The following is a 25,220-nucleotide window of genomic DNA, read 5'->3' as shown; positions in this document are numbered from 1 at the left end:
CCCATCCCCCTCCCCCCACTTTCCAGCCACCCCCAATCCACCAACCAGGCATCCCCCCACCCATCCCCCTCATCGCCATCCCCCCATCCATCTCCCCATCCCCCATCCACCTCTCCCCCCACCTTCCAGCCACCCCCCACCCGTCCCTCCTCCCACTCCCCCATCCACCTCCCCATCCCCCCTCCCCAGCCATCCCCCCTCCTCCCCCCACCTTCCAGCCACCCCCAATCCACCAACCAGGCATCCCCCCTCAGACCCCCATCACACCCCCGCCCCATCACACCCACCCCCTCAGCCCCCCCCATCCCTGCCTCCCTATCCCCCTCCACCCCCCTCCACCCGTCCATTGCTCCATCCCCTTCGTCCCCCCCAAACCGCCCTCCCCGCCGGAGGACTTTGCCCTGCTGGGCGGCTGCTGCCTGGGGAGGACCCCGGCTCCCCCTCCCCCGCTCACCCCCCCTCTCTCCCCCTGCCCCAGATCAAGGCCCTGGAGCTTGACGCCAACTTGTACCGCATCGGCCAGAGCAAGATTTTCTTCCGGGCGGGGGTGCTGGCCCACCTGGAGGAGGAGCGGGACCTCAAGATCACCGACATCATCGTCTCCTTCCAGGCCGCCGCGCGCGGGTACCTGGCCCGCAAGTGAGTGCCGGGGGGGGGGGGGGGATGTGTGCAGCTCTGGGGGGGAGCGCGGGGCCAGGGCAATACCCACCGCTGGGAGCGAACAGGGGTCGGGGGGCTGGTGGGTGGGCAGGGCCCCACTTCCCAGGGCTGTGAAGGGAAAGGTCCTGGCTCCCAGCTCCTCTGCTCCCCTCCCAGAGCCGGGGAGAGAACCCAGGAGTCCTGGCTCCCAGCCCCTCCCCCGCTCTAACCACTAGCCTCCACTCCCCTCCCAGAGCCGGGGAGAGAACCCAGGAGTCCTGGATCCCAGGCCCCCCCTCTCTAACCACTAGACCTCACTCCCCTCCCAGAGCCAGGGAGAGAACCCAGGAGTCCTGGCTCCCAGCTCCCCTGCTCTGGCCACTAGAGCCTAGTCCCCTCCCGGAGCAGGGAGAGAACCCAGGAGTCCTGGCTCCCAGTTCCCTGCTCTAACCACTAGACCCCACTCCCCTCCCAGAGCCAGGGAGAGAACCCAGGAGTCCTGGCTCCCAGTTCCCTGCTCTAACCACTAGACCCCACTCCCCTCCCAGAGCCGGGGAGAGAACCCAGGAGTCCTGGCTCCCAGCCCCTCCCCCGCTCTAACCACTAGCCTCCACTCCCCTCCCAGAGCCGGGGAGAGAACCCAGGAGTCCTGGATCCCAGCCCCCCTCTCTAACCACTAGACCTCACTCCCCTCCCAGAGCCAGGGAGAGAACCCAGGAGTCCTGGCTCCCAGCTCCCCTGCTCTGGCCACTAGAGCCTACTCCCCTCCCGGAGCAGGGAGAGAACCCAGGAGTCCTGGATCCCAGCCCCTCCCCCGCTCTAACCACTAGCCTCCACTCCCCTCCCAGAGCCGGGGAGAGAACCCAGGAGTCCTGGCTCCCAGCCCCTCCCCCGCTCTAACCACTAGACATCACTCCCCTCCCAGAGCCAGGGAGAGAACCCAGGAGTCCTGGATCCCAGCCCCCCCTCTCTAACCACTAGACCTCACTCCCCTCCCAGAGCCAGGGAGAGAACCCAGGAGTCCTGGCTCCCAGCTCCCCTGCTCTGGCCACTAGACCCCACTCCCCTTCCAGAGCCAGGGAAAGAACCCAGGAGTCCTGGCTCCCAGCCCCTCACCCCACTAGCCCCCACTCCCCTCCCAGAGCCAGGGGGAGAACCCAGGAGTCCTGGCTCCCAGTTCCCTGCTCTAACCACTAGACCCCGCTCCCCTCCCAGAGCCGGGGAGAGAACCCAGGAGTCCTGGCGCCCAGCCCCCCCCCCCAACCACTAGCCCCCACTCCCCTCCCGGAGCGAGGCGAGAACCCAGGCGTCCGGGCTGACGGGCTGCCCCCCCCCCCCCCGCAGGGCGTTCATGAAGAAGCAGCAGCAGCTGAGCGCCCTCCGGGTGATGCAGCGGAACTGCGCCGCCTACCTCAAGCTGCGCCACTGGCAGTGGTGGCGCCTCTTCACCAAGGTGGGGGCTGGGCGGGGCTGAGCGCTGGGAGGGGCGGGGGGGATAATGGGTGTGGGAGGGGCCCTGAGTTTGTATTGGCTGTGGGGGCACAGGCCCCGGGGAGATGGGGGTGGGGATATTGGGAGGGGGGTGCAGGCCCCGGGGAGGGAGGGTGGGGATGTGTGGGTGGGGCACAGGCCCTGGGGAAGGGGGGGTGGGGATGTGGGGGTGGGAGGGTGCAGGCCCCAGGGGGGCGGGGCTGGGGACGTCGGCATGGGGGTCCGGAGCCAGGCTGGGGGCAGCGGTGGGGGTGGGGAGCCGGGATCCAAGGCCGGGGGTCAGGGTGTGTGCGTGGGGGGGTCTGGACTCACCCCCCATTGACCCCTCCCCGCAGGTGAAGCCGCTGCTGCAGGTGACGCGGCAGGACGAGGTGATGCAGGCCAAGGCCGTGGAGCTGCAGAAGGTGCAGGATCAACACGTGAAAACCGAGAGCGAGCTCAGGGAGCTGGAGAGCAAGTACCAGCAGGTGAGGTGTGGGGGAGCGAGGGACCGGGAAGGGGCCCGACTCCTGCCCCCCACTCCCCTCCCAGAGCCGGGGAGAGAACCCAGGAGACCATTCAACCTCACTCCCCTCTGGGACCTGAGGTTAGAACCCAGGAGTCCTGGGTCCCAACCCCCCCAGTCCACTAGCCCCCCACACCCCAGGAGCTGGGGATAGAACCCAGGAGTCCTGGCTCCAAGCCTCCCTCCTCCCCCCCGCTCTAAGCACTACCCCCCACTTCCCTCTAGGAGTTGAGAATGGAACCCAGGAGTCCTGCCTCCCAGCCCCCCGCCTCCCCTCTGGGAGCTGGGCGAGAACCCAGGAGTCCTGGCTCCCTGCCCCTGTGCACTAAGCACTAGACCCCCCCTCCCCTCTGGGAGCTGGGGATAGAGCCCAGGAGTCCTGGCTCCCAGCCCCCCTGCTCTAACCACTAGACCCCCCCTCCCCTCCCAGAGCCGGGGAGAGAACCCAGGAGTCCCGGCTCCCAGCCCCCCTGCTCTAAGCACTAGCCCCCCCTCCCCTCTGGGAGCCGGGGCGAGAACCCAGGAGTCCTGGCTCCCTGCCCCCATGCTCTAAGCACTAGCCCCCCCTCCCCTCTGGGAGCCGGGGCGAGAACCCAGGAGTCCTGGCTCCCAGCGCACTAGCCCGCCGTGCCCCGCAGCTGGCGGAGGAGAAGGCGATCCTGGCGGAGCAGCTGCAGGCGGAGACGGAGCTGTTCGCCGAGGCGGAGGAGCTGCGGGCGCGCCTGGCCACCAAGAAGCAGGAGCTGGAGGAGATCCTGCACGAGCTGGAGGGGCGGGTGGAGGAGGAGGAGGAGCGCTGCCAGCAGCTGCACAACGACAAGAAGAAGATGCAGCAGCACATTCAGGTACCAGGGGACGGGGGGGGGACCCCTGATGGTGCCGCGGCCCGAGGGGCACAGCCCAGCTGGCATGTCTGGGCCACCCCATGGGGCTCGGCTGGCATCCCACGTCTTCTCCCAGAGCCAGGAGAGAACTCAGGAGTCCTGGCTCCCAATCCCCCCTGCTCTAACCACTAGGCCCCTCTTCCCTCCCGGAGCCAGGGATTGAAACCCGGAGTCCTGGCACCCAATCCCCCCCTCTCTAACCACTGAACCCAATTCCCCCATGCCAGAGCTTGGAATGGAACCCAGGAGTCCTAGTTCCCAGCCCCCACCCCTGCTCTAACCACTAGGACCCACTTCCCTCCCGGAGCCAGGGATTGAAACCCGGAGTCCTGGCTCCCAATCCCCCCCTCTCTAACCACTGAACCCAATTCCCCCATCCCAGAGCTTGGAAAGGAACCCAGGAGTCCTAGTTCCCAGCCCCCACCCCTGCTCTAACCACTAGGACCCACTTCCCTCCCGGAGCCAGGGATTGAAACCCGGAGTCCTGGCTCCCAATCCCCCCCGCTCTAACCACTGAACCCAATTCCCCCATCCCAGAACTCGGAATGGAACCCAGGAGTCCTAGTTCCCAGCCCCCACCCCTGCTCTAACCACAAGGCCCCACTCCCATCCCAGAGCCGGGATCGGGAAGGGGGCCCTCTCCCACCCGTCTTGTGAGGTTGTCCTGCGACTGGCGCCTCTGTCCCCGGGCTGTCTTGGGAGGGAGCTGCCCCGGCTGCCCCTACTGCCAGCCAGCCCCGCACCCCACAGCCCTCCACGGGTGCCCACCCCCCTGAGCCCCGCGCCCCCCGTCCTCTGCCACTGCCCATGCCCTGAGCCCCACCGACGGCCAGCCCCAAGCCCGCTGACATCCCGCTGCCCCCCAGGACATGGAGGAGCAGCTGGAGGAAGAGGAGGCGGCTCGGCAGAAGCTGCAGCTGGAGAAGGTGACCACGGAGTCCAAGATGAAGAAGATGGAGGAGGATTTGCTCCTGCTGGAGGACCAGAACTCCAAGCTGCACAAGGTGAGGGAGCCCCGGGCTGTGTGCCCCGCATGCTGGGGAGGGGAGTCCGGTCCCCGCTGCCCAGTCCACCCTTTGCGCCCCCTCCCTGTGGGGCTCTGTGCCCCCTTGCCAACCCCCGTGGTTGGGTTCTTCATGGGGGTGAGAGGAGATGCTCCCGGGTCTGTGTGTCTTAGCCTCAGTTTGGATCCTGTTCTCGCTCTGGATCGGAATGTGGGTTTGAGCCCAAACTGAGATCTGAATTGTGATCCAGATGTGACTCTGGATCTTAATTGGGAGCTGAGTTTTTCGTGACACCTAGAATGGAGTCTGAATCTGGTTCGGACTCTGGCTCTTAATCTCCTGCTGAATTGGAATCCAGATCTGACTCTGGATCTGAATTTTAATCCAAATATTCGCCAATTGTTAATCTGGATCTGAATTTTAATCTAAACCTACATTTGAATCCTAATCTAGATTTGAATCCAGATCATATTATTCTGGATCTGGATTTTAATCTCACTTTGAATCTGGATATTAATTTGACTCTGGATCTGAATTTGAATCCAGACGTACACTAAATCTTAATCTGAATTTGGATCTTAATCTCATTCCAAATCTGAATTTTAATTCAAACCTGTATATTAATCTTAATCTAAATTTGAGTCCACATTTTAATTGCCCCTTAAATCTGGCTCTTAATTTCACACTGAATCTGACTCTTGATCTGAATTTGAATCCAAATATACACTGGATCTTAATGCAGATCTGGATCTTAATTTCACTTTAAACCTGGATCTTGATCTGAATCACAGTGCACTCTTGAATCTGGATTTTAATCTTAATCTGACCCTTAATTGCAGTTTTGATCCTAATCTGAATTATAGTCCACACTTAAATCTGATTTAAGATCCAGAACAGGGTCTGTATCTGAATTTGAATCTAAATCTAATTTTCTGATCCTGATCTGGCACTGGTTTTGATCCGAATCTGGATCCAGATCTCATGTAGGTGCAAGATGCGAATGCAACTGAATCTGAATCCAAGCCTGGATGGGGATTTTACAAATCCCCATCTGACCCCTAATCTGGATACAAATCGGAATTAGAGCCCAAACTCTCAACCGATTTGAAGTCCAGTTCTGAACCCAAATCCGGGATGGTTGAGCTGAACCGTGATCCAGATCAGGACCTCGCCAGCTGGGGTGTGACCCAGAGCTGAAGCCGGCTCTGTGCTGTGATCTAAGTCGCGGTCAGAATCGGTGTTTCCGTACCCGTTCGGATCTGAATCCGGATCCAGCCGCGAAGCGTCCCCCCGAACCCGCCCGCGCCCTAGCTGGAGTCCATCCCCCGTTCCTTTCCCAGCGGGGAGGGTGGGTGGGAGCGGGTGGGTCCCCGGCACGGCCTCACCTCCGCCCCGCGCCCCCCAGGAGCGGAAGCTGATGGAGGAGCGCCTGGCGGAGTTCACCTCGCACATGACGGAGGAGGAGGAGAAGGTGAAGAGCCTTTCCAAGCTGCGCAACAAATACGAGGCCGTCCTGGCCGACATGGAAGGTGAGGGGGGGGGGAATGGGCCCCTGGGGGACCCCGGCGTCCGGGTGGGGGAGGCCCTAGCAGCCCTGGCCGGCACGGGGGATGGGGAGATGGGGGGTGCTGTTGGGGGGCAGGGATTCCCCAGGGGCTGACCCCCCCGCCCCCCCGCAGAGCGGCTGAAGAAGGAGGAGAAGGGGCGCCAGGAGCTGGAGAAGCAGCGACGGCGGCTGGACGGGGAGACGAGCGACCTGCAGGAGCAGCTGCTGGAGCTGCAGCAGCAGCTGGAGGAGCTCCGGGCCCAGCTGGCCCGCAAGGAGGCCGAGCTGCAGGCCGCCCTGGCCAGGTGCCCCCCCCGATCCCCCCTATTCCTCATCCGCCCCCCCCCCGTTTCCCCCATCCCCCGGCCAGGTCTCCCCAGAGATCTGCTCCCGACTCCTGCCTGGGGCCCCCCAGACCCCTCCCCTAGGATCCCTGCTGCGTCCTCCCATGGTCAGGGACCCCCGCTCTGCCCCCCCCACCAGGATCCCCCTGCCCTGCCCTCCCCACTGGATCCCCCCCTGCCCCGTGCCCCCACCCCACTGGGGTCCCCCTGCCAGGTACCTGCTGCCCGACCCCCTGCCACCCCTATAGCCACCGACCCCCTGCTGGCCCCCCCCCCCCGCTGGCTGCCCCCTCCCGGGCGCTAACCCGCTCACTCCCCTCCCGGCGGTGCTGACCCACTCACTCCCCCCCCCGCGGTGCTGACCCGCTCACTCCCCTCTCCCCCCGCAGTGCTGACCCGCTCACTCCCCTCCCCCCCCGCAGTGCTGACCCGCTCTCTCCCCTCCCCCCCTGGCGGTGCTGACCCACTCACTCCCCCCCCCGCGGTGCTGACCCGCTCACTCCCCTCCCCCCCCGCAGTGCTGACCCGCTCACACCCCTCCCCCCCCCGCGGTGCTGACCCGCTCACTCCCCTCCCCCCCGCGGTGCTGACCCACTCACTCCCCCCCCCGCGGTGCTGACCCGCTCACTCCCCTCCCCCCCCGGCGGTGCTGACCCGCTCTCTCCCCTCCCCCCCGGGGGGTGCTGACCCACTCACTCCCCCCCCCGCGGTGGTGACCCGCTCACTCCCCTCCCCCCCCGCCGTGCTGACCCGCTCACTCCCCTCCCCCCCCGGCGGTGCTGACCCGCTCACTCCCCTCCCCCCCTGGCGGTGCTGACCCGCTCTCTCCCCTCCCCCCCCGAGGTGCTGACCCGCTCACTCCCCTCCCCCCCCCGGCGGTGCTGACCCGCTCTCTCCCCTCCCCCCCGGCGGTGCTGACCCGCTCTCTCCCCTCCCCCCTGCGGTGCTGACCCACTCACTCCCCCCCCCGCGGTGCTGACCCGCTCACTCCCCTCCCCCCCTGGCGGTGCTGACCCGCTCTCTCCCCTCCCCCCCTGGCGGTGCTGACCACTCACTCACCCCCCCCTGCGGTGCTGACCCAGTCACTCCCCCCCCCGCGGTGCTGACCCGCTCACTCCCCTCCCCCCCCGCGGTGCTGACCCGCTCACTCCCCTCCCCCCCCGGCGGTGCTGCCCCGCTCACTCCCCTCCCCCCCGGCGGTGCTGACCCGCTCACTCCCCTCCCCCCCTGGCGGTGCTGACCCGCTCACTCCCCACTCCCCGGCGGTGCTGACCCGCTCTCTCCCCTCCCCCCCGCGGTGCTGACCCGCTCTCTCCCCCCCCCCCCGCAGTGCTGACCCGCTCACTCCCCCCCCCGCGGTGCTGACCCACTCACTCCCCCGCCCGGCGGTGCTGACCCGCTCACTCCCCCTCGCCCCCCGCCGTGCTGACCCGCACACTCCCCTCCCCCCCCGCGGCGCGGACCCACTCACTCCCCCCCCCCGGCGGTGCTGACCCGCTCACTCCCCCCCCGCAGTGCTGACCCGCTCTCTCCCCTCCCCCCCGGCGGTGCTGACCTGCTCTCTGCCCCGCAGGCTGGAGGAGGAGTCGGCCCAGAAGAACCAGGTGCTGAAGGCCCTGCGAGAGCTGCAGGCCCAGCTGACAGAGCTGCAGGAGGACCTGGAGACGGAGCGGGCGGCTCGGGCCAAGGCCGAGAAGCAGCGACGGGACCAGGGCGAGGAGCTGGAGGCCCTGAAAACCGAGCTGGAGGATACGCTGGACTCCACCGCCGCCCAGCAGGAGCTCCGGTGCGGTGCCACCCGCGTCCCCGGGCCTGGCTCGCCTCCCCCCAGAGCCAGCCGCATCTCGGCGCACCTTCCCCAGAGCCGCCCACGTCCCCGGGCCTGGCTCGCCTCCCCCCAGAGCCAGCCGCATCTCCGCACACCTTCCCCAGAGCCGCCCACATCCATGGGCCTGGCTCGCCTCCCCCCAGAGCCAGCCGCATCTCCGCACACCTTCCCCAGAGCCGCCCACATCCATGGGCCTGGCTCGCCTCCCCCCAGAGCCACCCGCATCCCTGTGTGCCTGGCCTGCCTACCCCTGGGGCTGGCCCACCTCACTCCAGAGCCAGCCGCATTCCCACGCACCTAGTCCGCCTCCCCCCAGGGCCAGCCACATCCCTGTGCACCCACCCGGAGCCGGCAAAGTCCCCGTGCACCCAGCCCGCCCCACGTCTCAGCACAGGGCGAGGGGTCCCTGGAGCAGTAGCCCCTGCGCGCCCCCAGCCCGTGGCTCACTGCTGCCCCCCGCAGGTCGAAGCGGGAGCAGGAGGTGGCGGAGCTGAAGAAGGGGATCGAGGACGAGGTGAAGGCGCACGAGGCCCAGGTGCTGGAGATGCGCCAGCGGCACGCCCACGCCCTGGAGGAGCTGTCCGAGCAGCTGGAGCAGTCGCGCCGGGTATGGGCCGGGAGGGGAAGGGTCCCCCCTGCTCTCCTGTGCCTGGATCTCTGTTGTGCCGGGCTCCCCCAGCCTTCCCCGCTTCCATCTCCCCCCAGTGCTGCCTGGGGGGAGCTCAGTGGGGTCAGCACGGGCAGGGGCTGGCAGCCCGGACTCCTGGGTTCTCTCCCTGGCTCTGGGAGGGGAGCGGGGTCTAGTGGTGAGAGCAGGGGGGCTGGGACTGGCAGCCCGGACTCCTGGGTTCTCTCCCCGGCTCTGGGAGGGGAGCGGGGTCTAGTGGTGAGAGCAGGGGGGCTGGGACTGGCAGCCCGGACTCCTGGGTTCTCTCCCCGGCTCTGGGAGGGGAGCGGGGTCTAGTGGTGAGAGCAGGGGGGCTGGGACTGGCAGCCCGGACTCCTGGGTTCTCTCCCCGGCTCTGGGAGGGGAGCGGGGTCTAGTGGTGAGAGCAGGGGGGCTGGGACTGGCAGCCCGGACTCCTGGGTTCTCTCCCCGGCTCTGGGAGGGGAGCGGGGTCTAGTGGTGAGAGCAGGGGGGCTGGGACTGGCAGCCCGGACTCCTGGGTTCTCTCCCCGGCTCTGGGAGGGGAGCGGGGTCTAGTGGTGAGAGCAGGGGGGCTGGGACTGGCAGCCCGGACTCCTGGGTTCTCTCCCCGGCTCTGGGAGGGGAGCGGGGTCTAGTGGTGAGAGCAGGGGGGCTGGGACTGGCAGCCCGGACTCCTGGGTTCTCTCCCCGGCTCTGGGAGGAGAGTGGGGTCTAGTGGTGAGAGCAGGGGGGCAGGGGTTGGCAGCCCGGACTCCTGGGTTCTCTCCCTGGCTCTGGGAGGGGATTTGGGTCTAGTGGTGAGAGCAGGGGGGCGGGGGCTGGCAGTCCGGACTCCTGGGTTCTCTCGGGCTCTGCTGTGGGGTGTTAGCTCTGTGTGAGGTGGTGTTCGGCCCCCCCAGGTGAAAGGGACCCTGGAGAAGGTGAAGCAGACGCTAGAGGGGGAGAAGGCGGAGCTGGTGCAGGAGGTGAAGGGGCTGCAGGCCGCCCGGCTGGACTCAGACCAGCGCCGCAAGAAGCTGGAGGGGCAGGTGCAGGAGCTGCAGATCCGGGCCAGCGAGGCCGAGCGAGCCAAGGCCGAGCTCGCCGACCGCGTGGCCAAGCTGCAGGTGAGACCCTCCCTTGCCCCCTGGATCGTACCCATGGATCCTGCCCCCTCCATCCACCCCGGTATCCTGCCCCCTCCCTGCCCCCCTGGGCCCATCTACCCAGATATCCCGCCCCCTCCATCACCCCTCCGAGCCCATCTACCCCGGCATCCTGCCCCCTCCCTGCCCCCCTGGGCCCATCTACCCAGATATCCCGCCCCTCCATCACCCCTCCGAGCCCATCTACCCCGGCATCCTGCCCCCTCCCTGCCCCCCTGGGCCCATCTACCCAGATATCCCGCCCCCTCCATCACCCCTCCGAGCCCATCTACCCTGGCATCCTGCCCCCTCCCTGCCCCCCTGGGCCCATCTACCCAGATATCCTGCCCCTCCATCACCCCTCCGAGCCCATCTACCCCGGTATCCTGCCCCCTCCCTGCCCCCCGCCCCGCGGATCACCTCTGTGGGATGATGGGGGCCATGGAGCAGGGTTGCTGAGCCCCCACCCCCATCTCCCCCGGGCAGAGTGAGCTGGACGGCGTCTCAGGGGCCCTGGGCACCACGGAGTCGAAGACGACCAAGCTCGCCAAGGAGCTGGCTGCCGCGGAGTCCCACCTGCAGGATGCCCAGGTAGGGGGGCCCCCCCGGGGGACGCGGGGCTGAGCCCAGCAGGTGCCGGGTTGGGGGCAGTGGTTCGGGGCGGGGGGGACGGGCTCTGGGCAGCACGGGGTTAATGCAGGGGGGAGGGGATGGAGCAGTTTCTGAAGGGGGGGCTGGGAATGGGGCCTGAGTGGGGGGAGCTAGGTGGGGTGGGGCCAGGGAAGTGGGCGTGGCTAGTGTGGGCAGGGTGGTGTCCGGTAGGCACAAGGCGGCTCTGCCCCTGGGCCTGGGGGTCTGGCAGGGGGCTGTGGTGGGGTCTCTGCCCCAGGGTCGGGGTCTCTGCTGGGGGTTGGGGTCTCTGACCTGGCTCCTGGGTGCGGGGCCTGTGCCCTGGGGGCAGGGCCTGCGGTGGGGTCTCTGCCCCGGGGTTGGGGTCTCTCCCTGGGGTCAGGGGACGGGGTCTGCGGCAGGGTCTCTGCCCCAGGGTCGGGGGTCAGGGTCTGCGGTGGGGTCTCTAACCTGGGGGCAGAGGGAGGGGCCTGTGGTGGGGTCTCTCCCCCGGGGGCGGGGGGGGGCGGGGCCTGCGGCAGGGTCTCTAACCCGGAGTCAGGGGGAGGAGCCTGCAGTGGGGTCTCTGCCTGGGGTCGGGGGTCAGGGTCTGCGGCAGGGTCTCCGGGGGGTGGGGTCTGCGGCAGGGTCTCCAGGGGGTGGGGTCTGCGGCAGGGTCTCTAACCCGAGGTTGGGGGGTGGGGTCTGCGGCAGGGTCTCTAACCCGAGGTTGGGGGGGAAGGGTCTGCGTTGGGGTCTCTGCCCCAGGGTCGGGGGGGCGGGGCCTGCGGCAGGGTCTCTAACCCGGGATGCCCCCCCCCCTCTAGGAGCTGCTGCAGGAGGAGACGCGGCAGAAGCTGGCGCTGGGCTCGCGGGTGCGGCAGCTGGAGGAGGAGAAGGGCGCCGTGCTGGAGCAGCTGGAGGAGGAGGAGGCTGTGAAGGCCAATCTGAACCGCCAGACCCAGGCCCTGCAGCAGCAGGTGGGCCTGGCCCGGCGCCGCAGGGGGGTGCAGCCAGCACGGAGCTGGCTCAGTGTGCACAGCAGTGGGTGGTGCCGCGGGTGCAGTGTGAGGGTGCCGGGGATGCAGTGGGTGCCAAGCGCTGGTGCAGTGTGAGGGGCACAGTGGGTGCTATGTGAGAGGTGCCAGGGGTGCAGTGTGGGGATGCAGTGAAGGGGACGCAGTGGGTGCAGAGCACTGGCACAGGGGTGCAGTGTGAGGGACACAGTGAGTGCTATGTGAGGGGTGCCAGGGATGCAGTGAAGGGGACGCAGCGGGTGCAGAGCACTGGTGCAGGGGTGCAGTGTGAGGGGCACAGTGGGTGCTATGTGAGGGGTGCCAGGGGTGCAGTGTGGGGATGCAGTGAAGGGGACGCAGTGGGTGCAGAGCACTGGCACAGGGGTGCAGTGTGAGGGACACAGTGAGTGCTATGTGAGGGGTGCCAGGGATGCAGTGAAGGGGACGCAGCGGGTGAAGAGCACTGGTGCAGGGGTGCTATGTGAGGGGTGCCAGGGGTGCAGTGTGGGGATGCAGTGAAGGGGACGCAGTGGGTGCAGAGCACTGGCACAGGGGTGCAGTATGAGGGGCACAGTGGGTGCTATGTGAGGAGTGCCAGGGGTTCAGTGTGGGGATGCAGTGAAGGGGACGCAGTGGGTGCAGAGCACTGGTGCAGGGGTGCAGTGTGAGGGGCACAGTGGGTGTTATGTAAGGGGTGCCAGGGGTGCAGTGAAGGGGACGCAGCGGGTGCAGAGCACTGGTGCAGGGGTGCAGTGTGAGGGGCACAGTGGGTGCTATGTGAGGGGTGCCAGGGGTGCAGTGTGGGGATGCAGTGAAGGGGACGCAGTGGGTGCAGAGCATTGGCACAGGGGTGCAGTGTGAGGGACACAGTGAGTGCTATGTGAGGGGTGCCAGGGATGCAGTGAAGGGGACGCAGCGGGTGAAGAGCACTGGTGCAGGGGTGCTATGTGAGGGGTGCCAGGGGTGCAGTGTGGGGATGCAGTGAAGGGGACGCAGTGGGTGCAGAGCACTGGTGCAGGGGTGCAGTGTGAGGGGCACAGTGGGTGTTATGTGAGGGGTGCCAGGGGTGCAGTGAAGGGGACGCAGTGGGTGCAGAGCACTGGCGCAGTGTGCTTGGCACGGCAGGTGCAGTGTTTCCTGTCCTGGCCCCCTCTTTGTTCCATCCCTGCTCGTGTCCCAGCATCTCCCAAGGGAGGGGCCATTTGCTGGCTGGGCTGGGGAGCATGTTCTGGGACTGGCCGGCTTAGGGGTGGGGGGCCGTGGGGGCGCGTGGGGCCGGCTGGCTCCGGGGTGGGGGCCGTGGGGGCGTGCGGGGGTCCCGCTCCCCGGCTGACCCGGCTGCCGGCAGGTGGTGGAGGCGCGGCGGAAGCTGGAGGAGGACGCGGGCGCGGCGGAGGCGCTGGAGGAGGCGCGGCGGCGGGCGGCCCGGGAGCTGGAGCTGCTGGGGCAGCGCTGGGAGGAGAAGGCGCAGGCGGCCGAGAAGCTGGAGAAGAGCCGGGCGCGGCTGCAGCAGGAGCTGGACGATGCCAGCCTGGAGCTGGGCCAGCAGCGCCAGGCGGTGGCCAACCTGGAGCGTCGGCAGAAGAAGTTCGACCAGGTGAGGACTCGGCCCCTGTCCCCTGCCCCCCACACTGCTCCTCATCCCCCGCTGCTCCCACCCCCCGCTGCCGCATCTCCTTCTGCTCCCCCCCTGCTCCCCCCATCCTCCACTGCTCCCCTCCCCCGCTTCCCCCCATTGCCCTCCTCCCCCCTTCTCTTCCCTCCCTGCTCCCTTCCCCCACAGCCGCTGACCCCTCCATCCACCGACCTCCCCATCCAACAGCCACTGACTCCCCCCTCCCCATGTCCCACCAACCCCACCCACGAACCCTCCACTGCTACTGAGCCTCCTAAATCCTACTCACCCCTCCCCTGTCCCCCGCTCCGGCCCCCAGCCTGGCCGGGGCTCCCCACCCCCACCCCCACCCCCCAGCCCGGCCGGGGCCCCCCTTCCCCACCCCCAGCCCGGCCGGGGCCCCCCTTCCCCACCCCCAGCCTGGCCGGGGCCCCCCTGACACGCTGGCCCCCGGCAGATGCTGGCGGAGGAGAAGCTGGTGTCGGCGCGCCACGCCGAGGAGCGGGACCGGGCCGAGGCCGAGGCCCGGGAGAAGGAGACCAAGGTGCTGTCGCTGACCCGGGCGCTGGAGGAGTCGCTGGAGCTGCGGGAGGAGCTGGACCGGCAGAACAAGCAGCTCCGGGCCGAGCTGGACGACCTGGTCAGCTCCAAGGACGACGTCGGCAAGAACGTAAGGAGCCCCGCCCGGACGCCTGGGTTCCGCCCCCGGATCGGCATGGGGAGGGGGGCCTGGGCTGGGAGCCAGGAGTCCTGGGTTCTCTCCCCAGCTCTGGGAGGGGGTGGGGTCAAACACAGCTGTGTGTGCCTGGGAGGGCCGTGGCGCGGTGCATGCTGGGAGCCCTGGTGTGGTGCATGCTGGGAGCCCTGGTGCAGTGCACACCGGGAGCCCTGACCCATGCCCTGGTAGGGCCATGGCGCGGTGCATGCTGGGAGCCCTGGTGCGGTGCACGTCGGGAGCCCTGGCCCATGCCCTGGGAGGGCCATGGCGCGGTGCATGCTGGGAGCCCTGGTGCGGTGCATGCTGGGAGCCCTGGTGCGGTGCACGTCGGGAGCCCTGGCCCATCCCCTGGGAGGGCCATGGCGCGGTGCATGCTGGGAGCCCTGGTGCGGTGCACGTCGGGAGCCCTGGCCCATGCCCTGGGAGGGCCATGGTGCAGTGCATGCTGGGAACCCGGGTGTAGTGCATGCTGGGAGCCCTGGGCCGTGCCCCCGGGAGGGCGGTGGTGCTGTGCATGCTGGAGACGGCGGCACGGTGCCTGCAGGTGATGCCGGCTCAGTGCACGCTGGGAACCCTGGCCTGTGCCCTCCCGCAGGTGCACGAGCTGGAGCGGTCGAAGCGGGCGCTGGAGCAGCAGGTGCAGGAGATGCGGGCGCAGCTGGAGGAGCTGGAGGACGAGCTGCAGGCCACGGAGGACGGGAAGCTGCGGCTGGAGGTGACCCTGCAGGCCATGAAGACGCAGCATGAGCGGGAGCTGCAGAGCCGCGACAACACCGACGATGACAAGAAGAAGCTGCTCGCCAAGCAGGTGGGGGCGGCCGGGGGGTGCCGGGGCTGGGCCGGCGGCAGGCTGGTGCCCACTGGCTGCAGGGCGGGCGCTGGCCGTGGGTGACCCCTTTCCCCCCCACCAGGTGCGGGACCTGGAGCAGGAGCTGGATGGCGAGCGGAAGCAGCGGGCCCAGGCGGTGGCGGCGCGGAAGAAGCTGGAGCTGGACCTGCAGGAGGTGCTGGGGCAGATCGACGCCGCCAACAAGGGGCGCGAAGAGGCCGTCAAGCAGCTCCGCAAACTGCAGGTGGGGGGCGTGGCTTGGGGCCAGGGGGAGGGGCCTGGGGGCAGGAGGAGGAGCCTGAGGGGCTCAGGGAGGAGCATCAGGCACCCAGCTGGGCCACAGGGGAAGCCAGAAGGGGAGCAGTGCATGCTGGGAGCTGGAGTATCTTGTTCCTCCTCCTCCTACGTTATGGGACCCCGGCATCCGGGTGCTCTGGGGTGGGGCTTACCTTGCATTATGGGACCCTGGCATCCAGGCGCCAAAGGGGCGGGGCTTATCCTGCATCCAGGGGTGGGGCTTACCCTGCGTTATGGGACCCCGACATCCAGGCACCAAAGGGGCGGGGCTTATCCTGCATCCAGGGCGGGGCTTACTCTGCATTATGGGACCCCGGCATCCAGGCGCCCCAAGGGCGGGGCTTATCCTGTGTCCGGGGCGGGGCTTACCCTGCGTTATGGGACCCCGGTGTCCGGGCGCCCCAGGGATGGGGCTTACCGTGCATTACAGGACCCTGGTGTCCGGGCGCCCCAGGGGCAGGGCTTACCGTGCATTACAGGACCCTGGTGTCCGGGCCCCCAGGGGCAGGGCTTACCGTGCATTACTGGACCCTGGCGTCTGGGCGCCCCAGGGATGGGGCTTACCCTGCCTTACGGGATCCCTCTCGCTTGCTCTCAACCCATCCCCCGCAGGCCCAGATGAAGGAGCTGTGGCGGGAGGTGGAGGAGTCGCGCACGTCCCGCGAGGAGATCTTCATCCAGTCCAGGGAGAACGAGAAGAAACTGAAAAACTTGGAGGCGGAGCTACTGCAGCTGCAGGAGGTGAGGGGGTGAGCCTCTCATTTGGGGGCGGAGCTACTTCAGCTGCAGGAGGTGAGGGGGGTGGGGCTCTTTCATTTGGGGGCGGAGCTACTTCAGCTGCAGGAGGTGAGGGGGTGGGGCTCTTTCATTTGGGGGCTGGGCTAATGCAGTGACATGAGGTGAGGGTGTTGTACTCAAAGTACTATACAGGATCTTTTCAGGGGGATTAAGGCAAAACGCCACATTTATTAGTAATACAGGTATCAGTTAATACTCTGTGATATGCATATGAGAGATATCTCACAGTCCTGCATTCACACACACACACACAGGCACACGCACACACACACACACAAGCACACTCCGTCTTGCTGTTGTTACCAACGAGTTGCTCCCCTGAACTGCACTGGCCAGGTGAGTTAGATGGGGGAGGGGGTGGAGCCGGGCTTCTGCCGATCCGGATCGATGCTCCGCATGGTGACAAGACGAGACCCGGGGTCCTTCTGCAAGACACCTCCCATTTATAGCAGCTTCCCACTTATGCAAATCTAGACCAGATTCAAAATCTGGGTCTGTGTCCGTTGGTCTGTGTCCGTTGGTCTTTGCGCTGCTTTTCTCTGGGTGTTGTCCCAGTGCTGCTCAAAGAGGGTGTTTTCTAAAGCAGGTGCTGGCTTCTAATCCCTGAGGCCGTCAATATGTCTGCTCCTCTTTATTGGGTCCACTTGACAAGTTGTATTGTCCTTTGCTCTGGCTCCCATTCCCTCTGCAACTGTTGTAGTTGTCTGGAGGTGGGTGTCTTCCAAGCCTCACTCATTCACACCTCATTCAGTCAATAGGGCAATTGATTACAGAGTGGGGGGGGGGGGATCTTATTCTACTTCTAGCAAAAAGGCACATGTTTCTTTTACTTTAACTATACTATCCTTAGGGGCTATAACATTTGATACAAAGTTTTCTACCAATTTTCTATATAAGGATCTAATACAAAGTTGTATGAAAATAGAGAGGCACAATGCCAAGTAAAATACAGAGGCACAATGCCAAGTCGTATGAAATACAAAATAACATCATGCAAGATGCAATGTCATAAAGATACTTAATACAAAATAACACAATGCAACGTCATAAAGATTTATAGAGATAGTTAATACAGAGATTTCTCTACAAGGAGGTGGGGCTATTGTGGTGGGTGCAGGTACGTGCTGTGGGGGGCTGTCAGTGCCCCACGAGTGCAGCCAAGACCCCCCCGCCTCTGACCCCTGCCCCACCCGTTCCAGGAGCTGGCGGCGGCCGAGCGAGCCAAGCGGCAGGCGCAGCAGGAGCGCGACGACCTGGCCGACGAGCTGGCCAATGGCGTCAGCGGCAAGTGAGTGCCCCGCCCACTGCATAGGGCCCACCCACTGCCATAGGCTCTGCCCCTGCCAATGACGAGTGCCCTGGGCCCTGCCCGCTGCACAAAGCCCGCCCCCCCCGCCCACGGTGGGCCCCGCCCCTCCCCTGCCTCTGGCTTGTTGTGAGCTCCACCCCCTGCTGCCATGAGCTCCGCCCCCTCTGCCTGCCCCGCCCACTGCCATGCCCGCCCCACCCATGTCCCACCCCATGTCCATGACCCACCCCATCTTTTCATTTGCCCCCCACACTCCCTTGTGAACACCCTGCCCCCAGCCGCTGCTGCCACCATCCGTATCCTGGGCACGGGGCAGGAGCTGCTGGCCCCGGAGATGCCCCTGCCCCGGGCTCCCAGCCCCCCTCAGCCCAGGCCCCCCCTCCCCGCAGGTCGGCGCTGCTGGATGAGAAGCGGCACCTGGAGGCCCGGATCGGGCAGCTGGAGGAGGAGCTGGACGAGGAGCAGAGCAACGCGGAGCTGCTGAACGACCGTTACCGCAAGCTGAGCCTGCAGGTGGGGGGGGGGTCGAGAACCCTGCAGCGCCCCCTGCTGAGCCCCCACGGCCCAGCGCCCCCTGCCGAGCCCCCGCCCCACACCCTGCTCCTGCCCTGCTCCCCCTGCCGAGCCCCCGCCCCACACCCTGCTCCTGCCCTGCTCCCCCTGCCGAGCCCCCGCCCCACACCCTGCTCCTGCCCTGCTCCCCCTGCCGAGCCCCTGCCCCACACCCTGCTCCTGCCCTGCTCCCCACAGCCCAGCGCCCCCTGCCGAGCCCCCACGGCCCAGCGCCCCCTGCCGAGCCCCCGCCCCACACCCTGCTCCTGCCCTGCTCCCCCTGCTGAGCCACCGCCCCACTCCCCACAGCCCAGTGCACCCCACTCCCTGCCCCCGCCCCGCTCCCCGCAGCCCAGCACCGCCGGCCCCGCCCCCTGCCCCCGCCCTGCTCCCCGCAGCCCAGCACCTCCTGCCCCGCCCCCTGCCCCGCCCCGCTCCCCGCAGCCCAGCACCCCCGGCTCCGCCCCCTGCCCCAGCCCCGCTCCCCGCAGCCCAGCTCCCCCTGCCCCGCCCCCTGCCCCCGCCCTGCTCCCCGCAGCCCAGCACCCCCTGCCCCGCCCCCTGCCCCCCCCCCGCCCCCCCCACCCCAGCACCCCCGGCCCCCGCCCGCTCCCCGCAGCCCAGCACCCCCTGCCAAGCCCCTGCCCCGCCCCCTGCCCCCATACCTCTCCCCACAGCCCAGCACCCCTGCCCCCGCCACGCTCCCCGCAGCCCAGCACCCCCTGCCCCGCCCCCGCCCTGCTCCCCGCAGCCCAGCACCCCCTGCCCCGCCCCCTGCCCCCGCCCCGCTCCCCGCAGCCCAGCACCCCCTTCCCCGCCCCCTGCCCCCGCCCCGCTCCCCGCAGCCCAGCACCCCCTGCCCCCCCCCCCTGCCCCCGCCCCGCTCCCCGTAGCCCATCACCCCCTGCCCCCGCCCCGCTCCCCGCAGCCCAGCACCCCCTGCCAAGCCCCTGCCCCGCCCCCTGCCCCCATCCCACTCCCCACAGACCAGCACCCCTGCCCCCGCCACGCTCCCCGCCGCCCAGCACCCCCTGCCCCGCCCCCTGCCCCCGCCCGGCTCCCCGCAGCCCAGCACCCCCTGCCCCGCCCCCTGCCCCCGCCCCGCTCCCCGCAGCCCAGCACCCCCTGCCCCCACCCCCTGCCCCCGCCCCGCTCCCCGTAGCCCAGCACCCCCTGCCCCCGCCCCGCTCCCCGCAGCCCAGCACCCCCTGCCAAGCCCCTGCCCCGCCCCCTGCCCCCATCCCTCTCCCCACAGACCAGCACCCCTGCCCCCGCCACGCTCCCCGCAGCCCAGCACCCCTGCCCCCGCCACGCTCCCCGCAGCCCAGCACCCCACCCCCCTGCCAAGCCCCTGCTCAGCCCCCAGCCCCCCCACGCTCCCCACAGCCTGCCGAGCCCCTGCTCCGCCCCCTGCCCCCATCCCGCTCCCCACAGCCCAGCACCCCCTGCCCCGCCCCCTGCCCCCGCCACGCTCCCCACAGCCCAGCGCCCCCTTTTTGCCACCTTCGGGGCCAGCACTGAGCGTGTGGGGAAGCGCCTGGTGGGGCAGGGGGTCCCAGGCGTCGCCTGAGCAGCCCCCGCGCCCCCGCAGGTGGAGACGCTGACGACGGAGCTGGGGGCCGAGCGCAGCTTCTCGCAGAAGGCGGAGAACGCCCGGCAGCAGATGGAGCGGCAGAACAAGGAGCTGCGGGCCAAGCTGGGCGAGCTGGACTCCTCCGTCAAGGCCAAGTACAAGCTGACCATCGCCACCCTGGAGGCCAAGGTGGCCCAGCTGGAGGAGCAGCTGGAGCAGGAGTCCAGGTAGGGGGGGTTACCCAGCATGCCCTGGGGCTGGACAGCAGGGTGGGGGTGGAGGGGCAGAGCCTTTGAACCAGTTCCCAGCATGCTCTGGGGCTGTATCCCCTGGGGTATAACCCACTGCTGGGGGACCAGGGGGCCTGACTACCCAGAATGCTCCAGGGTCAGAACCATGGCCAGAGCAGGCGGGGGGGGGGGCTTGGCGTTTGTCTACCCAGAATCCTCTGGGGGTCAGGGAAGGGATGTGGCTGCCCCGGGGGATTCTGGGTATGGTGCACCCCCCCCATGAGCCGGGGCTGACCTCCCCCACCGTCCCCCCCGGCTCAGGGAGCGGATCCTGTCGGGGAAGCTGGTGCGCCGGGCGGAGAAGCGGCTGAAGGAGGTGGTGCTGCAGGTGGATGAGGAGCGCCGGAGCGCCGACCAGTTCAAGGACCAGGTATGGGCCTACCCCACGGCATCCCCCCCCTGCCCTGCCCTGCCCCACAGTGCCCCCTGCCAACCCCATGGCCTGCTCGGTCCCTTGTCGCATGGCGCCCCCCTGCCGACACCAGTACCCCGCAGCATGGCACCCCCCACTGACCCTCTGCCCTGGCCAGCCCCACAGTGCCCCCTGCCCCACGGCGCCCCCTGCCAGCCCCATGGCCTGCTTGGCTCCTCGCGACACGGCGCCCCCTGGCTGCCTGTCCCCTGCCAAACCTCCCTGCCCCGGCATGGGTGGGCCAGCGCCCTGCATCCCCTGCAGCAGGTGCCCCCCAGCGCCCTCGCTGAGCCGCCCGCTCCGTGCCGGCAGGTGGAGAAGGGTCACATCCGGCTGAAGCAGCTGAAGCGGCAGCTGGAGGAGGCGGAGGAGGAGGCGTCGCGGGCGAACTCCAGCCGGCGCCGGATGCAGCGGGAGCTGGACGAGGTCACCGAGTCGGCCGAGTCCATGAACCGCGAGGTCACCACGCTGCGCAACCGGCTCAGGTGACCGGGGGGGCGCTGGGCACCGGAGGGGGGGGCAGGGGCACCACGCTGTAGGTGGAGCACTGGGCACCTGGGGGTTGCTGTGGACTGAAGGACGAGCCCTCGAGGGGCCGGGGGGGAGGGACTTTGAACCTGGCTGCTCCAGGGAGCCTGGGTCCTATGAGGGGTGTGTGTGGGGGGGCAGAACCCGGCTCTCCCCGTGGGGCTGGGGGGGGGGTGGAACCCGGCTCTCCCCGTGGGGCTGGGGGGGGGTGGAACCCGGCTCTCCCCGTGGTGCTGGGGGGTGGGTGGAACCCGGCTCTCCTCGTGGGGCTGGGGGGTGGAACCCGGCTCTCCCCGTGGGGCTGGGGGGGGGGGTGGAACCCGGCTCACCCCGTGGGGGTGGGGGGGGTGGAACCCGGCTCTCCTCCTGGGGCTGGGGGGGGGTGGAACCCGGCTCTCCACGTGGGGCTGGGAGGGGGTGGACCCCGGCTCTCCTCATGGGGCTGGGGGGTGGAACCCGGCTCTCCCCGCGGGGCTGGGGGGGGTGGAACCCGGCTCTCCTCGTGGGGCTGGGGGGTGGAACCCGGCTCTCCTCGTGGGGCGGGGGGGGGGAACCCGGCTCTCCCCGGGCGGCTGGGGGGGTGGAACCCGGCTCTCCCCGTGGGGCTGGGGGGGGGGAACCCGGCTCTCCCCGTGGGGCTGGGGGGGGTGGAACCCGGCTCTCCCCGTGGGGCTGGGGGGGGGGAACCCGGCTCTCCTCATGGGGCTTGGCGGGGTTTCAACCCGGCTCTCCCCGCAGGGCTGGGGGGGTGTGTGGAACCTGTCTCTCCTCGTGGGGCTGGGGGGGGTTCGAACCCTGCTCTCCCCGCCTGGGCACCCATCTAAGTCCTGCCCCACACGTCTGACCCCAGAGCTCTTCCCGCCGTGCCCAAGTCAGCCCCCCCCAGGGATGGGGGTCGGTCCGGCTCTCGGGGGCGGGGTGGGGGGCGTGTGCTGCTTGGGGCCAGCTGACGCTGGAGGAGGGTGTCAGCCGGGCAGCACCACCAGGGCTCAGGTGAAAGGCATCTATGCGCAGCGCAATAGTTCAGCACAGGAGGGGAAACTGAGGCACAGGGACGGGGGTGGGATCCGCAGAATAGCCATGAAGAGAACCCAGGAGTCCGGGCTCCCAGCTCCCTCCTCCCCTCCCCTCCAGCCTGCTGTGTCCACTAGCCCCCTCCTCTCCGTGGCTGGGGTGGTCTCTGTCTCTCTCTCTCACTTTCTCTGTCTCTCCTGTTTCCTTCTCTCTCTTCCGACCCCCCAGCAAGTTGGAGCGTCTCCAGCGCAAGTACGTGCCCCCCCCACGGCTCCTGCTGTCCCCCGACGTGCCAGCCCTGTGTGCTGTGGGGCAGTGCCCGCTCCCGGTGCCCTGCGGGGGAGGGGCTGCTTGTGTGTGTGTTGGGGGGGGGGAAGGGGCTGAGCCATTGACTGGGACAGGGATCCCCCCGAGCTCCCTCTGCCCCCTCCTGGGGTCCCCCCATCCAAACTCCCCTCCCCCCCTCCTGGGGTCCCACCATCCAAACTCCCCTCCCCCCACCAGCAGTCTCCCCCGAGCTCCCTCTGGCCCCTTCTGGGGTCCCCCATCCCAAAATCCCCTCCCCCTACCAGCGCCCCCCCCGAGCTCCCTCTGGTCCCTCCTGGGGTCCCCCCCATCCAAACTCCCTTCCTCCACCCTGTGGTCCCCCCCCTGAGCTCCCTCTGCCCCCTTCTGGGGTCCCCCCAAACTCCCCTCCCCCTACCAGCGGTTACCCCCTGCCGAGCTCCCTCAGCCCCCTTCTGGGGTCCCCCCGTCCGAGCTCCCCCTCTGCCAGCCCCTCTGAGCTCAGGAACCCCCCCCCCCCCATCACAGGGTTTGGGGGAGCCCAGGCCCTGCACCCCCGCGACTCTCAGCCAGCCAGCGAAACAGAAGGTTTATTAGGCGACAGGAGCACAGTCCCAGACAGGGCCTGCAGGTGCAGACGACAGGACCCCCCAGCCGGGTCCCTCTTGGGGGGCCCCAGGGAGGCCAGAGCCCCATCGGGGCTCCCCTCCCTTTCCCCAGCCAGCTCCACACTGAGACGCCCCAGCCCCTCCTCTGCCCCATGGCCGCCTGATCCCCTCGTTCGCCAGCCGGCACCTTGCAGCGGAGGGGCCAGGCCGTCGGTTGCCAGGAGACGGTGTCGGCCATTCGCACCGGCCCCCCAGGGCTCTGCAACCCCCCCCCCAGACACTCGAGAACTGCGTAGGGGAAACTGAGGCACCCACCCAGCACTCATTCCCACTTCGTCACACCCCTGAGCTGTGGGATCCCCCTCCCCCCAGTTCTCTTCCCCCACACAGCCCCCCCCCAGGCGCCGGCTGGTGGGGGGCAGTTACCGGCGTCGGGGGTCACTCGTGTCCCGGATCCCCAGGCTCTGCTGTGTGACGCTGCTGCTGCGCTCAGCTTGGGGGGCGTGTGGGGCCGAACGTGTCATTTCTAGCCTCTTCTGGCAAGGGGCGCAGGGCGAGGCGGGGGTGCTGTGGGGGTGTGGGGCCTCCAAGGAGGGCGTTGCCAGTTGTGGGGGGACCTGGGGGCACCGTGGGGAGCAAGGTGGGGGTGCTGTGGTGGGGGCACAGGGGGGTGGGAGCAGGGGAGCTGGCGGGGGGCCAGGGGGCAACAGGGCTGGCTGTGGGGGACCCTGTGGGACCAGGGGGGCGCTGTTGAATGTGGGGTGCTGGCTGTGGGGGGCCCCATGGGCTGATAGGGGTGGGGGCCTTGGTTGTGGGAGCAGGGGGGCGCCATGGGGGTCAGGTGGGGTGATGGGAGGAGACCTAGGGGCCGTGGCAGGGGCCCTGACTTGGGGCCCACGGTGGGAGCAGGTGGGGGGCCCATGGCCTGTTCTGACCCCTCTTTTCCCCCCCAGGCGAGCCCCCCTGACGTTCACCACCCGCACGGTGCGTCAGGTCTTCCGGCTGGAGGGCGTCTCAGACGATGAGGCCGACGGGCCCGACGCGGAGACCCCGGCCCCCGACCAGCAGCCGCAGCCCCCCCCGGCCGAGCCCCCTGCCCCGTGAGGGGCCCCGGGCCCGGGCCCCCCGGTGCAGCGATGAAGCCGGCCCAGCACTGGGCCGTGGGCCCCATCCCGGCCCCACGCTGGGGGCTGGTCACAGATCAGGCAGCACTTTAGAGCGGGAGTCCTGGGGGGCGGGGGGGCTGCAGCCTAACTGGATCCCCTATGGAATAACCCCCTGCCCCCCACCAGGGTCTGACCGCAAGGGGGCACAGCGACGGCCCCCCCCACTGGGATCCCCCCTGACCCAGCACCCCCCAACCTGGGATCTCCGGCCCCCCGACCCAGCACTCCCCAACCTGGGATCTCCGGCCCCCCCGACCCAACACCCCCCAACCAGGGATCCCCTCCAACCCAGCACCCCCTGCCTGGGATCTGCCCCCCTGACCCAGCACCCCCCAACCTGGGATCTCCTGCCCCCCCCAACCCAGCACCCCCCAGCCTGGGATCCCCCTATGACCCAGCACCCCCCAACCTGGGATCCCGACCCAGCTACCCCCCCACCCCCTGCCTGTTCAGTCCCAGGACTAGAGGGGCTGCCTGGGCCCCTTCCCCCACTTCCCTCCGTTGTGCTCCCCTGGGGGGTGGCGCTGGCTGGGGGCCCCCCCACCCTACACTCTGGAAGAAGCAGGCACTGAAGGGTTAATGGGTTCCCTGGGGCTGAACCCCCCCAACTCAGATCCGGTCCCAGGCCCCACGGCGAGACCCCTCACCTGGTGCCAGTGTCACCCCCGGCCGCTGGGTCCTGCCCCCGTCTGGGGCACCCCGGCCTCTGCCCCGGCCATCAGGGGCACCCCGGGGCCTCATTGGCATCAGCCCCCTCCCTGCCCTCCAGAGCCCCCCCCACCAGGCCCATCTACCCCGGTGTCCCGCCCCCTCCCTGTCCCTCAGACCAGACCCCAGGCCCGTCTAGCCCCACCTCCTCCCCACACCCCAGGATCGGGTCCTCTGAGTTTCCCCACATTTCAGCAGCTCAGTGTAAACCCTAGTGGGCCCCCCTGGGGTTACACACGGCGGGACCCCCCCCACCCTGAAGAGAGATGGAAACTCTTTGCTAAGCCCTCACCCCCCCCACTTCAGCAAACGCTGGGTCACCAAACACCCCCCCCCCGACTCCCTTTTCCTAGCGTCTCTTGGCCTTTGGCTGGGGGGGGGTCGCCCCCTCTCCCGGGTTGGATCCTCCCCCGCCCCGTGCTATTCTCTCTGCACTGTGATTTGGGGCAGGGGGGCTCCTAAGGTGGCTGGGGCTGGAGCCGTTGGGGGGGGTTTGCCCCCCTGGGCGGGCAGGGCTGGGGCCGGGGCAGGCGCTGGCTGGGTGAGGACGTGGGGGGCTCGGGGGGGCTCTGTTTGCTTTTCGTTTTACCCCCCGGTTTGTGTCTTCTATTAAAGTTCATCTCGGATTCGCCGCGCGTGGCTGCCTGGTGGGGCCGGACGGGGGGCGAGACGCACGCAGCAGATGCGGAGAGACGGGGGCGGTTTATTGACACCCCCAGCTCGGAGTGTGGGGGGTGGGGGGTTAAAAGCTGGGGCCTGCCCCTCACAGCGTTTCCAGGGGAGCTGAGTTCGGACAGGACCCCGGCACCCGGCCTGGGCCCCACCGCAGCAGCCGGAGGCAGAGACCAAAGCTACAATCTTAGCACAGGGTGTTTCTGC

At 68.7% G+C, this 25,220-nt stretch overlaps 1 protein-coding gene across 1 annotated transcript in view; it reads left to right on the top strand.

The window, feature by feature from the left end:
* LOC123350267 (myosin-10-like) overlaps positions 1–23,956 on the top strand; it is a 50,935-nt gene extending 26,979 nt beyond the window's left edge. Inside the window, exons 20-42 of the mRNA XM_044988755.1 lie at positions 479–639; positions 1,984–2,092; positions 2,466–2,597; positions 3,274–3,480; positions 4,386–4,523; positions 5,929–6,052; positions 6,203–6,374; positions 7,987–8,199; positions 8,704–8,848; positions 9,790–9,996; positions 10,501–10,605; positions 11,451–11,603; positions 12,988–13,236; positions 13,712–13,924; positions 14,568–14,780; positions 14,884–15,045; positions 15,711–15,839; positions 17,096–17,184; positions 17,595–17,718; positions 19,349–19,557; positions 19,882–19,990; positions 20,345–20,517; positions 23,421–23,956. Of these exons, the coding sequence (XP_044844690.1) occupies positions 479–639; positions 1,984–2,092; positions 2,466–2,597; positions 3,274–3,480; positions 4,386–4,523; positions 5,929–6,052; positions 6,203–6,374; positions 7,987–8,199; positions 8,704–8,848; positions 9,790–9,996; positions 10,501–10,605; positions 11,451–11,603; positions 12,988–13,236; positions 13,712–13,924; positions 14,568–14,780; positions 14,884–15,045; positions 15,711–15,839; positions 17,096–17,184; positions 17,595–17,718; positions 19,349–19,557; positions 19,882–19,990; positions 20,345–20,517; positions 23,421–23,571 (3,687 nt within the window). The 3' untranslated portion in view covers positions 23,572–23,956. The remainder of the gene's footprint in view (positions 1–478; positions 640–1,983; positions 2,093–2,465; positions 2,598–3,273; positions 3,481–4,385; positions 4,524–5,928; positions 6,053–6,202; positions 6,375–7,986; positions 8,200–8,703; positions 8,849–9,789; positions 9,997–10,500; positions 10,606–11,450; positions 11,604–12,987; positions 13,237–13,711; positions 13,925–14,567; positions 14,781–14,883; positions 15,046–15,710; positions 15,840–17,095; positions 17,185–17,594; positions 17,719–19,348; positions 19,558–19,881; positions 19,991–20,344; positions 20,518–23,420) is intronic.
* Positions 23,957–25,220: the final 1,264 nt, after the last annotated feature.

The sequence above is a fragment of the Mauremys mutica genome, chromosome 15 (assembly GCF_020497125.1).
Source record: "Mauremys mutica isolate MM-2020 ecotype Southern chromosome 15, ASM2049712v1, whole genome shotgun sequence".
In the NCBI taxonomy this organism is placed as follows: Eukaryota; Metazoa; Chordata; order Testudines; family Geoemydidae; genus Mauremys; species Mauremys mutica.
This window is presented reverse-complemented; position numbering and strand designations above follow the sequence as displayed.